General features: G+C 38.6%; 1 protein-coding gene across 1 annotated transcript in view; it reads right to left on the minus strand.

Moving 5' to 3' along the window:
* AIM1 (absent in melanoma 1) overlaps positions 1–12,646 on the minus strand; it is a 41,121-nt gene that overhangs the window by 3,639 nt on the left and 24,836 nt on the right. Inside the window, exons 15-19 of the mRNA XM_009327921.1 lie at positions 11,056–11,165; positions 10,658–10,787; positions 6,573–6,712; positions 4,094–4,217; positions 2,736–2,894 (exon numbers count right to left, since the gene is read on the minus strand). Of these exons, the coding sequence (XP_009326196.1) occupies positions 2,736–2,894; positions 4,094–4,217; positions 6,573–6,712; positions 10,658–10,787; positions 11,056–11,165 (663 nt within the window). The remainder of the gene's footprint in view (positions 1–2,735; positions 2,895–4,093; positions 4,218–6,572; positions 6,713–10,657; positions 10,788–11,055; positions 11,166–12,646) is intronic.

The raw sequence follows: 12,646 nt of genomic DNA on the forward strand, positions 1-12,646 counted from the left end.
CTGACCCAAACTGGCCAAAGGGACATTCCGTACCATGTGACGTCCTGCTCAGTACATAAACTGGGGGAAAGCTGGCTGGGGGGCGGGGGGGGTGTGTGTGCTGCTTGGGGACTGGCTGGGCATCAGTCAGCAGGTGGTGAGCAATTGCCTTGTGCATTGCTTGCTTTGTATATTCTATTATTATTGTTATTACTATTTTATTCTATTTCAATTATTAAGCTGTTCTTATCTCATCTCAACCCACAAGTTTTCTTACTTTTGCTCTTCCAATTCTCTCCCCCATCCCACCGGGGCAGGGGGAGAGCGAGCGAGGAGCTGTGTGGTGCTCAGTTGCCGGCTGAGGTTAAACCACAACAAATAGTCGGATGGTTTCTGTTCCATATGTGAATTTGTTAGTCACTATCCACTGAGATCCATGTAACCCTTTTACATGAACACCCTTCTGCATCATGACCCTTCTGTGGCAAGCAGTTCCAGATCTTAACTGCTACTATTAAAAAAAAATGAAATTAAAAAAATAATTTGATAGGCAACTAGTAGTTTTATTTGATGCTCTCCTCACCCCCCTTCCCCTCCCTTATTTTCAGGGATGTCTTGTCCACGCTATGTTTGCAGAGACTTCAATCAGATCATCCCTCAAACTGCCCCCTTTGCAGACTAAAAAGTCCTAGCTATTTCATCGCTTCCTTGCATAGAAGCCCTCCATCTCCTCTGTGCATCCTTTTTTTGTTCTTTAATAATTTCTAGTTCTGCAATAACCTTTTGAGATAAAGGACATAACTACACAGTATTGAGTGTATGAATTTCACATTGTATCACAATAATATTTTCTTCTTTGTTCTATATTCTTTTTCTAGTCATTTGTATTACTTGACTTCAAAACTCTGCAAATGTCTTTATGGTTAAAAAAAGAACTGGCAAAAATCAAGCTTACTTGAAAAGAACATTAAGGCTGTATTAGTAGCACATTACAGCTAATTATTCTGTGTGAACAGTGATTTTCAATAGATCACCGTAAGTCACCTTGTAACTTCTGAATGGACTTCAGCAGCAGATTAAACCAACACCCATCTGCCACTGTTGATATGGCCCTAAATTATTAAATATACAATTTTGAAAAAGTAGTACTTCTTACTATCATAACCTAGAATTGAAGTAAGTCGATTTAGTTCTGCAGTTCTGAAATTCTCACCTGTATCTAAAAACGTTCTCTAGTGGGACTTGGAAGACTCAAAGCTTACACGTTAGGTCCACTAGGGCACTACCTCACCCATCTCCAAGAAACTCCTGAAGAGTGAACAGCAGATATGAATTCAGGTCTCCTCATATCCGTTTCTGACAAAATAAGCAGAATGACTTTCATATCCTGCTTACTGGTTATCCCACCTACCTAAAACAGCCCTTCCTTGAAAACCTCAGGCATACCTCAGGGTACTGTGACTTAGTCAGTGAGATGACCTAAGCTTACAGGAAGAAAGGCACAAACAAGTTTTTGTGCAAAATACATTTACTGCCATTCAACAGAAAGATAGCAGAGCTCTCTAAGAGTTCAGCCATTTAAGATCAATGTTGCCAGCTTGCACTCCACACTAAGCTACCGGATTGCTATACAGCACGAGCTGTGCATTTTCTGTGCACAGAAAAACTGCTTTATGAGGTACAGAGATGGGGACAAAACCCAAGAGCATTTATCCAAAGCCACACTGTCTCGATATGAATACTTTCAGTGAAGTTTGAGAGGCACTGTCAAGACAGAAGTCTTTTGTATGCAACATTAAAGCTTTTAGCTTACTTTGCATCATTTTGCTGTCTGCATAAATCCCTTTTCCTACTGCATGTGTCCTGTAAACATGTCCAAACAATGCCTTAGCTTATTAACAGTAAGATTCTTCCCTCCAGCATAGATGACATAGTTATAAATGGCTCCTTTGAAGTTATACAATCCTATAGAAAAAGTTCACACGATTCTTTGCAGTCAAGCTGTTTAACAGTATTAAAGTAACTTAATTTTCTTTGGCTTGCATCCCTACCTAAGACTGTTCATGCTTAAACATTATGAACTGTGCATACCTCTGTTCACCTCAATAACAATTTGCACATGATTAGTTTTATGGACTGTGAGAAAAGTAGGGCTTCATTTGGAAACTTGTACAGAGGAATGGAAAAGGGATGAATTCAACAAATAGAGGGATAACCAGAAAAAAACCCCAACCAACCAAACCCAAAACCCCCAAAGAGTAGGATTTTATCTTTAAGCTTGCCTGAATGCAGAAGAGGATATAACCTACATTACACTAATCGACCTACCATGAGGTATGCATAGTTCAAAATATTATCAGGAAGGGTCTGCATTTTAAAAGGTCTCCCCTGCTTTGACACTTTTGTGATATTTTCACTGTGGAGAAAGAGGGCATGAAAGTGGAAGACAATGTTCTGGTGTTGATTGTACTTATGAGGCTACTATTCTTTAGGGGAAAAGTAAATCATAACTAAAATCTCTCAAAATTTCAATTACATCAAGAAAGGTATCGTACAACTAGTTTGTATCACCTGAAAAAGCCAGAGTTCAATTAAAAAAAAAAAAAACAAAACCAATCCCCTACAAAAATATTATATTAGAGCTGAAATGGAATAAGCCTATAAAATAAATTAAGATGATACAGTAGGAATTGAATTCAGAAAGCCCTACTATTGGAGAGAAAAAGAGGAAAATTCACATTGAACTTGAACCTCACCCGGCACCTTATGAATCCATCCTGATAAACCCAGATTTGATCATCTGAGTCTGTATCTTCTGCAACCTGTATTCTGAGAAGATTCAGATTGTCTAAGTTTCCATCAGCTGACATGAATTTTCCCGTTTCCTTGTTTCGAAGCCTGAAGTACACACGTTTCTGCAGAAAACAACAGAACACTCTAACCACAGTCTCACACAGAACACATCCTGCTCTGGTTAACTTCAGAGAAATTACTGTTCAGTGCTGAACCCCATACCTCCCTCTTTCTTTCAGAAAGCTTAACTTTTCTATTTTAGAATTTAATTCCAAAGCCCATAAATGTCTAGGACAAGCCAAGCTTCGAGAACTCGCCATTCTGCATGGAGAGTTTTAGGCCTTCCTATGCACTGAGATCAGCACACAGTGGACAGCTAAGAATTTTTATTCAGAGCAGCACGAACTTCTCTCTGCTAACTCCTTGTACAGATGCTCTTAGCTTTCATTAAGGGTGCACTTGTGCAGTGCTGCTTATTTCACTGGCAGCAAGTATTACGCTGCACATTCATGCTGCGGCTTGTTACACATTAACATTTCTGTTTAGACAAGCTCTCAGCCAGGGCAGTCAAAATGCATTATTTGTAACTCTGCTTAAGGCTATACAAAGACAACGCTATGACAGCAAGCAAATGCATTTGGTTACAGGTACAAGTAATCTGTGAATTAGAAAAAGTTGTTTCCTCAGTAAAACATGGCTCAGCAAGAACCTCAAATCTAAAAGCTCAAAGGACTGCTGCAGCACTGAACCAAATCACATGGTCCTTACTTAGAGAACAAAATGAAAAGGACACCAGGAGAGTAAGTTTTGCATTGGATTTGCAAATTATTCTGCCAAGTAATAAGCACGGAAGGACCTTCCCCCCTAAATCAACACAAAATCACTACTAATCGAAGTATCCAATTTTGTTGACCAATTTTCTTGTTGTTCCAAAAATAATGCAAATACAGACAGTACAGCCAGTACACCAGTGACCAGTTTGGGCGCTAATTATAAAACAACTTAAAATAATTTATATATAGTAGTTATAGCCATTATTTGTTAAAATAATTTCGCCAGTCCTTATATGCTGTCTTCTATGCTTTGGTTTAAAGTATGCTTAATGAACAGTTTAAGCAGTAGAACTGCAAAGCCATGTAGCATAATCAAATAGCTTTTATTACAAGCTAAACTGTAGAGCAATTTCTGTACACAATTGCCATTGCTGAAGCTTGTGACATGCATCAAGACTGTAACATTGCTTTCAACTGTATAATACCCCCCCAATCCCATTACAAAACATAAATTAGTATTTGACAATCTCATGTCAGAGCCTACTCACCTGCAGTAAAGGTCTCAGAGAACCTATCTGACAATAGCCACTCACTTTATACCAATCTGGAATTTCATTCGGTGATAACAACATCTGACGCCCCCTGTAATTACTATGTTCATAAATTATCCATCTATGAGAAAAAAAGAAAAAAAAAAAGACAGAATGCTTTTACTGCCAAATCCTGCTTTGGAATCAATAAATGGGTATAATAGAAATCTGTCCCACAAAGTAGTAGTGTTTAGCTTTAGAAAGCCAATGACCTTCCTTTTAACAGGTCTTCCAAAAATAATAAAATCATGTCCTGATTTAGATCAACCACATTAAGATGAGTACACTGAAGTTCACATTTTAAAGTCCTGTTATTTAAAAATTACAAGCTGAATGAAACAAAGCATTTTCTTGCCTCAAAGGGAAAGCCCAACTTTTAAACAGCATTTGTTTTCAGGAGGCACTGTGACTCCTGAAGGAGCATATATGTATATGCTACATATGCTGTATATGCTAGATTGCTGCATGTGCAGAACCAGTACTTCTGTGTATCTTAATTTGGACAGGCCTGACCCACATGGGAAAGAACTACTAGGGATGCAGATTGCAACAAGCAAATACTGGAACTGCAACAGGGTGAAGTTCTCTAAGGTATTTTGATAGAGGTTTTATTTCAAAACACCCTTCTTTCCAAATACCGGGGCGGGGGAAGAAACAAAAAGACAGAGAGAGAGAGAGAGCGTGCATATAGAAAACATGTGTTTAGCATTCCCTAGCACACATCCAACCACGCTTACAATCACATTGAGAGCAACCTGTCAGAACCTGACTTCTGCTTCTCTACTATTGGCACAGGCAGTGAATTACAAATAGACTTTGAAATAAGCTGCAATACAGTGCAACTTGTTGAGTTTTCTCATGCTGATTTGCTGGGACTGTCCAATAGCCATAGGTCTTTGAGTACATGAACATTCAACAGGCACATTTTCCTGTTACCTCCTTTCCTCTGACTCATTTGTCAGTAGACGTCTAAATCCAGAAGCAGCACACTCACCTTAATTTTGACACTTTTTCACAGCCTAATACACATCTATCCCCAGGTATGAAATTAAGAGAATTATAAACGGATGTCTCTTAGCAAAGGAAGAGAAGACGAAAACCCCTTCAATAAGGGAGGCAGTAAGGGCAAGGACACTCTGAAACCTGTATTTTGACACATTTCAGCAGCTGACACTGCTATAATGAAGTAAGAACTTTCATATCACTCTATACGTTTCCAGTGATCAACCAGAAAAAACCCATATATTCATGGGACAGGAAACGCACAATTCACGACTTCATTACCTGGAATCACGGTAACCATGTTCTTGGCAAAGAAGTAACTTGATGTTTGAGTTCACATTATTTCATGTTATGGAAAGTGAGAATCAACTATATTGTGGTTATGGTGAAAGATACTGAAATCTCAGGAGACTTAAGAATACGGAGCATGTACCTTTTCTTATGACCTTTATGTTTCAAACTTCAGTTCAGTGTGCTAAGGAAACCCTTTGACTAGCTTATGCAGATGGGGAAAATGGTTTGCTCTACAGATCTGGTATTAGCTATCCACTTGAGGGCAGTCTTAAGCTATCCAACAGCATCTCTCTAGCACACACCTTGGAAATTCACCTCTTCAAAAGAACACATTTAAATGCAAAGCAACAGTAACATGGATCTATCGTTAAAAAAAATAAGTCACATTCTTCAAGTTAAAAGAAAAAAAAAGAACATATACTTGGGGCAAGTATCCAGGAGGTAGAGGTTAACAACAGGAAAAATGCAAAAAGATAAGTTTAACAGATCCGCTGGAACACTGGAAGAAGATAGCACAGTAGTTTTTAAAAACTGTCTGGAAACATGTTGAACTTCATCACAGACTATTTTTTTACATGACCTTCAAAAGTAAATTCAGAGAACACAACTGCTTAAAAATAGCTAAACGAATTTAACTGCTAGATTTACAACCAAGAGTCTGACCCAATTCCTGAAGTAAAAAGGGATTATTACTAATGCCAAAAGGGGCCAGATCATGATCTGATTGTACCACCATGTCCATAGTATCTAGGTAAAAGGATGAACGTGAAGACTTATTAAAATATTTTGAACTTATGACACATACCACAAACAATGATTTTTTTATGATTAAGACCTAAACCAAGAGCACAGAAGTTGGTTTTAAGGATGCTATGCAAGCTGGCTTTTATAATATGGTATGAGAGAAGACACAAGTTTCCTTGTGAGCTTCATTCAAATTCATTTCAGCTTCTAGCACAGGGCACCAGTCAGTGATAACATGTTGAAACAGGATGTAAAAAGGTTCTGTAAGAAGAAACTGCATTAATGCACTGCACACATTATGATATTCTAATTTTATACTGCTTGGTTTCTAACACCTGTAATTTTTCTGTTAAATAAGTACATAATTTAAAGAATCAAAAAGTGACTTTAAACTTACACGCCGCCAAGGACTTGAACTGAAGCTATTCGAGGATTGTATCCCAGGAACTGGAGATTTAAGATTTCTGTACTGAATTCTATTTTCTTTCCTTGGAAACCCACCTTTTCAAAGAGAGCTATGCACGGCTCAGACAGCTCCTGTAAAAGGAAGATGAGCACTTTTATAGGATGTTAGAACTGCAGATGGTGATTGTGAACATCATTACTGCACACGGCCCTTTTATTTCTTCTTGATTGTTTAAGATCAAAGACCCTGAATAATGTTTTTGCTCTGCAACAGGCTACTTAAATAAAAATAGTAATAAAAAGCCCTTATACAAAACACACAAGGGATCTTCTTGCATGGAACATAAAACTTCCTTTTCTTAAGGCATACATAAATGTCTCTGTGGTTGATTCTTGCATAATATCTTAAGTATGTTTTAAAATACATTTTAATTAATGCCATATCCCTCTTCCATAGCACTAAACGCCACTCCTTGTAGGAATTTTCATCTTCAGACCTGAACACACAATAAGATAATATTGATTTCTACAGCTTCAAATGATGACAGTCTTGCCAGCACTGCTTATCACTTACTGCTCTCATTTTTAACTCTTATAGCAGGTTATGGCAACATCAATCTCTGACTAGACAAAAGCGTCAAGATTCATACTTCTGAGGCAAAATTCATGACTCAAGCAAAAACTGTAACATCTGAATCCCCCAAATTGCTGTGGGGAGGTGATTCTTCTCCCTCTCTGTCAAAATGCTGCTGGTGTCAAAGGGATTCTGCCCACACGAAGCTCCCTGCATCACTGAATCCATTTTAAATGTGTTCTGGATAACGAACCTTGGACTCTTTTCCGTGTGGCAACGTATCTGTAGTGGACTGGAAATAACCTCTCACAGTTAAGGCCTTCCCCTGGAAGCTGGGAGGTAAGGGTTTGAAATCCCTCAGGGTAAAGTCAATTAAGCCTGAGTGTGCTGTTGTTACAGTTTACACTCATAGATAGAAATGACCCTGCCATTCCCTTTCTCACAAGTCTTCCAGCAACTACAGCATAAAACCAATGCCATAGCCAGAAGAGCTCCTTCCTGCTGGCATGTGTTCGGCGTGCTCAAAACATCAACTGGATCAGGAACGCCCGACATGATGTGAAGTCTCAACAGACTGCCATCTGGCCTCAGGCATGGAAACAGGCCCTCCAAGGCAGAGGTGGCTCCGTACATGCATGGTGGCGGATATCCGTGCTTCCGTGTGACTCTGTTAGACAAGACCTCATGTCTACCAGCTTCTAGACAGTGCTTAAATTCCTCTTTAATCTTCCTTTAGATGTTTAAAGGCCTAGATGACAATGTTGCATGAGTGTCACTGTCCTGGTTTTGGCTGGGATAGGGATAATTTTCTTCCTAGTAGCTGGTACAGTGCTGTGTTTTGGATTTAGTATGAGAATAATGTTGATAACACACCAAAGTTTTAGTTGTTGCTAAGTAGTGCTTACACTAGTCAAGGACTTTTCAGCTTCCCATGCTCTGCCAGCGAGAGGCAGAGGTGCACAAGAAGCTGGAAGGGAGTATAGCCAGGGCAGCTGACCCAAACTGGCCAAAGGGATATTCCATACCATATGATGTCACGCTCAGTATATAAGCTGGGGGGAGTCGGCCAGGGGGCAGTGATCCCTACTCAGGGACTGACTGGGAGTCAGTCAGTGGGCGGTGAACGGTTGTATCACTTCCCCGCCCCTCCCAGGTTTTGTTCCTCTCTCTCTCTCATTGTTTACTTTCCATTACAATTTTTTTATTTTTATCATTATTATTATTCTATTATTTCAAGTATTAAACTGTTCTTATCTCAACCCACAAGTTTTCTTACTTTTGTTGAGCCATATGCAGTGACTCAGAAATAATCTACTTACAAAGAAAACACACAGACAGAAAAGGAAGTCCTCCAATTTTCTGCCACACCTTCCACTCTGGGCATTTTTTAGATTCAGCAGCAACACTGTTATATAAAATGTTCAACAGAGACAAATGCAAGGTCAGCTCACGAGTGTTCTTTCCGTACTTCCCATGTACTGCACTGTATGAAGCTGGTGCTCCTGTATATCTACATTTAGTTATTTCACAGAGTTGCTCATTAAAAAGAAGTATTTTCAGCATGACTGTTCAAGCATAAACCACATTCACAGTTGTTTTTAATAGTATGTTCAGGAAAAAGAACGTGTAGCAAATTCAAGAAGGAAAAATGCTATTTATCATCTGCAGCACAACCATGTGGAACATGCAAAGCAAGCACAATCAAGCAAAGATACAGTGGTACAAAAACCCCAAAAACCTTGAGCTTATGAACAAAAGCCCTTTTAACGTTCACTTCCAAGTTTATCAAATATCCCTTTCATTTCCTTTTTTTCTGGTCCCCTAGATATGGATCCCTGCAAAGGTGAGTTAAACTAGGTAAGTGTAGTAATGTGACATATTAAAACAGCAAAGGTGCTTCTTGTATAGAAATGTCACAGAAAAATCACAAGTAAAGTTATGGGAACGGCAGATGGTGGGGAGGAATTAAGATTGGCACTGCCAAAAAACCAGTCCCAAAATAAATCTGACAGGTGAAACCAGTATCTAGAATAATAAGGTTCAAGCTTTTGTAAAATTATGAAAAATGGACAGTGTAATATGATCATTTCCACCTAACTTCTTATTCTCTGTATTCTGGTTTGCTAATAAACCGCTAAGCAACCCATCTTCCTCTTCTCTGCAGGTAGGAAGCCTCTGAAGAAGGAAGCAGCAGCACATGACTTGCAGACAGATGCAGCTCTGTGCTACTGTCTGAAGTGTGATAAATTGTAGGGCTAGAACAAGTTTCAGAAGTTATAAGAACTTAAAGAGGCACAGAACTGGCATTTGGCTGTTTTAACACAGTCTATGTCACAAATAATATATCTTCCAAAACTAAGCCGATCCTTCCAGCATGAAACAAGCATTTTAAACCCAAGAACTCGATACTGACATGCACAAAAGAGCCTATTTTAATTCATGGTGATCACCCACCAAGCTTGGCTAGAAACATTTCTATTGTTTTTAATAGGATCTCTCTACTGGATAGCCAAAGAGTTCAGAAGGCAGACATACTTGCTGCAGATGTTTGTTTACACTGTACATCAAAATGCTCCAGAGACATGAAAGAGGATGACACATTTTAGTTCTCCTTCATCAACTCCTACACCACTGACAGGTTACCAAAATTATAGTGGAGTGCAATAAAGTCGCCAAATTCAAAGAAGAGAGTCAACAGTGTACTCCTCCTTTTTTAAAATGAGTACCATCTTTTCACATTGCCCTAAGTTCCTGGATTCCTGACCACATTTTGCTAATAATTACTCTGATCTTAAAGGATACTTGAAGATTCCGTAAGTGATCCATCATAATGATTGGTTATAGGCTTGAGCAAACTCATTCCTCGCCACCGATGAGTTACAAAATATGTAAATGTTGTTTAGTTTGTATCCACCACACAGAACACCACCACTGTCTGATTTTGCCAAATGGCACTGGGTGTTGCTTTACTTTATCTAGAAGGGTGCATTATTTCATGATTAACTCAAACTGCATTTCCCTGATGATAGCAATAGTGTTTTATAATTACATGTAATCTCATGCAAAGTTGCTTAGTTAAGTCTGCTTTTTTAATATGCATAAAAAACAAGGTCCACAGTACAGATATTTCTTCACACTGTCCTACTGACATTTCTCAATCCACTCTAAGACTCTTTTATTTTCCAGTAGGAGAGACCACTATCTGACACATCCTTGACTCTTTCTACAGAAGTCCTTTTATAAGCTGTTATTAAGAACAGTGATCCCAGGCAGCTGCTTCTGTGATGTCCTCTCCTTTGCAAAAACAGCACAGAGATCAAAAAAATTGTCTGCAGCTAGGACATTTAACTGCTACTGCGTAGGAAAAAAAAACCAAAAACAAAACCAAACTCATCTGTTGTCTGTGCGTCCCCAGCATTTTTACTGTTGCAAAAAAAATGGGGAGGTCAGAGTCATCAGTGTACTTATCTTTACTTTACGATATTTCTAATAGCTTTACTTACAATATTTATAATCCGTAAAGATTTTAGAACTGCTTGGGGTGAACAACCCATTGCCGTCAGATCAGGATAGATTCCTTCTTCCAACACGTACTGGTTACCGGAGAATTCTTCCTGTTCATATACTATGCAGCTGCAGGAAGAAGAAGAAATTGCCTCTTAAGAATTCCGTGCAAGTAAAATGATGCTAGTGTTTCTCAGTCTTTAAGCAAGAGCTACTGACAGAAACATTATTTACGATGTTTTGTCCTGACAAGCTAAAGATTGATGTGTAAACTGCAAAGCATTGTTCTCTGTAAGTGCCCATATGTGAAACCACTTCAGGTGTTAGAAAGCTGGTTGCTTTTTCAAAACTTTTACCATTTCAGTGATTTTTGCAATATTCATTCAATATAACTCACCTGCCATCTAAAATTTTTGAAGACTTCACAGCAAATGAATCAATACATCTTGTGTTTTTTTCAAATATTTGGCAGTTACCCTTGAATTCAGGCTCTGAAAATAACTGGACCTTTAAAAAGTTATAAACACATTTAAAAACAATTCATTCTTCAACTTTCAGTAACGTGTCTCTACCATTACTTCTATAATTAAATTAAAACATACTTAAAACACCCAGACTTCCTCAGTTACATATATTTTTTGTTACCTCTTCAGTGTTGCAATCCTTGTTCAAGCCAGCAAGGTAACAATACCAAAAATTACTTCTGATTGTTAGTGGTTTTTTAATTATTTTGTATGTTACTGAGTGATTTACAAAGATAGCTCCTTGGACTATCTGCTGGAGAAGATTTTTAAGTTCCCACAGAATGGCCAGAATAAGCACATCTTTAGTAAAGGGCCATAAATGGTTTTGGTTTAGATTATTAATCCATTTAATCTCCAAAATACATACTCTTCCCACCAAATGAAAACTATCTGTCTCTGAGAACATAAATGCTGCATATTCTTGGCAAAGTACTCAGCATGCCAACAGGCATGGTATATATTCCCAGGGTAGATGGGCTTTATGTGCCTGTTACAGCTATAGTTACAGTCATGTCACTTTGTTCTTTCTCCGCTCGGAGGATAAGAGAGGATACGTCACCCAGAGTCTTTTGTCCTTGTTAAAAAGAAAAGAGACTTCTAAGCAGCAAACCTGCTAATTTGGTTAGAGAATAATTAACCCTGATCACACAGAAGTCATTCACATTATCACATGCCTACCAGCTTTATTCACTCCGAACAGATACGAGTGTGGGCATGTACAGTGTTCTCCAAAGAGGAACATGCTGACGAGGGATGCAGTCTGGTGACTACAAGCCATTACTTCTTTGTTTCCTTAGGATAAGGTCTTAATAGGCACATAATATATATGGATGCAAATAATTTTTCATGCACATAGCTGAAAATAAGCAGCCTTGAGATTTTTATTCCCCACAGTTTATACATTATCCCTATGCAGGAGATTCCAGTGAGGCATGCTACTAATCAGGAATGCAAAACGAGACAGCTAAGACTTTTCTCCCTAGTTTTTAGTTCCATGACATACTCACCATTTTGACTGAAATTAAAATAAAAAGTAACTTTGTACAGGGAAAAACATGAAAAGGTTCAGAATTATGAAAGGATGAAAAAAGCCACCCATTAGCCTCACTGTCAAAACTATGTATTAGCAGTTGCACATAGGAGACAGTCCAACGTAAAAATATGTTAACTCACTGAACAGACAAGTTCTCCCTGCCATTTCCTTCTCTTAGTTATTGACAAACATGGCATTAACTTTTAAGCACAACTCAGCAGTATTTAAGAGTGAACGAGATTCCCTTGAAGTGCAACCACCATTAGCAGAACTGTTAACCAAAGAACTAGGTTCAAAAGGAATTAAATCACAACTGTACCATGAACAACAACATCTAACTTGTAGAGCCCTCGCCTCAGCAACAGAATCCAGGTACCTGCACCTCTGCATAGAGGGCTGCGGGCTCCAGCTCCTCAGAACAATCACCAATA

Source organism: Pygoscelis adeliae, unplaced genomic scaffold (assembly GCF_000699105.1).
Source record: "Pygoscelis adeliae isolate BGI_AS28 unplaced genomic scaffold, ASM69910v1 Scaffold76, whole genome shotgun sequence".
Lineage (NCBI taxonomy): Eukaryota > Metazoa > Chordata > Aves > Sphenisciformes > Spheniscidae > Pygoscelis > Pygoscelis adeliae.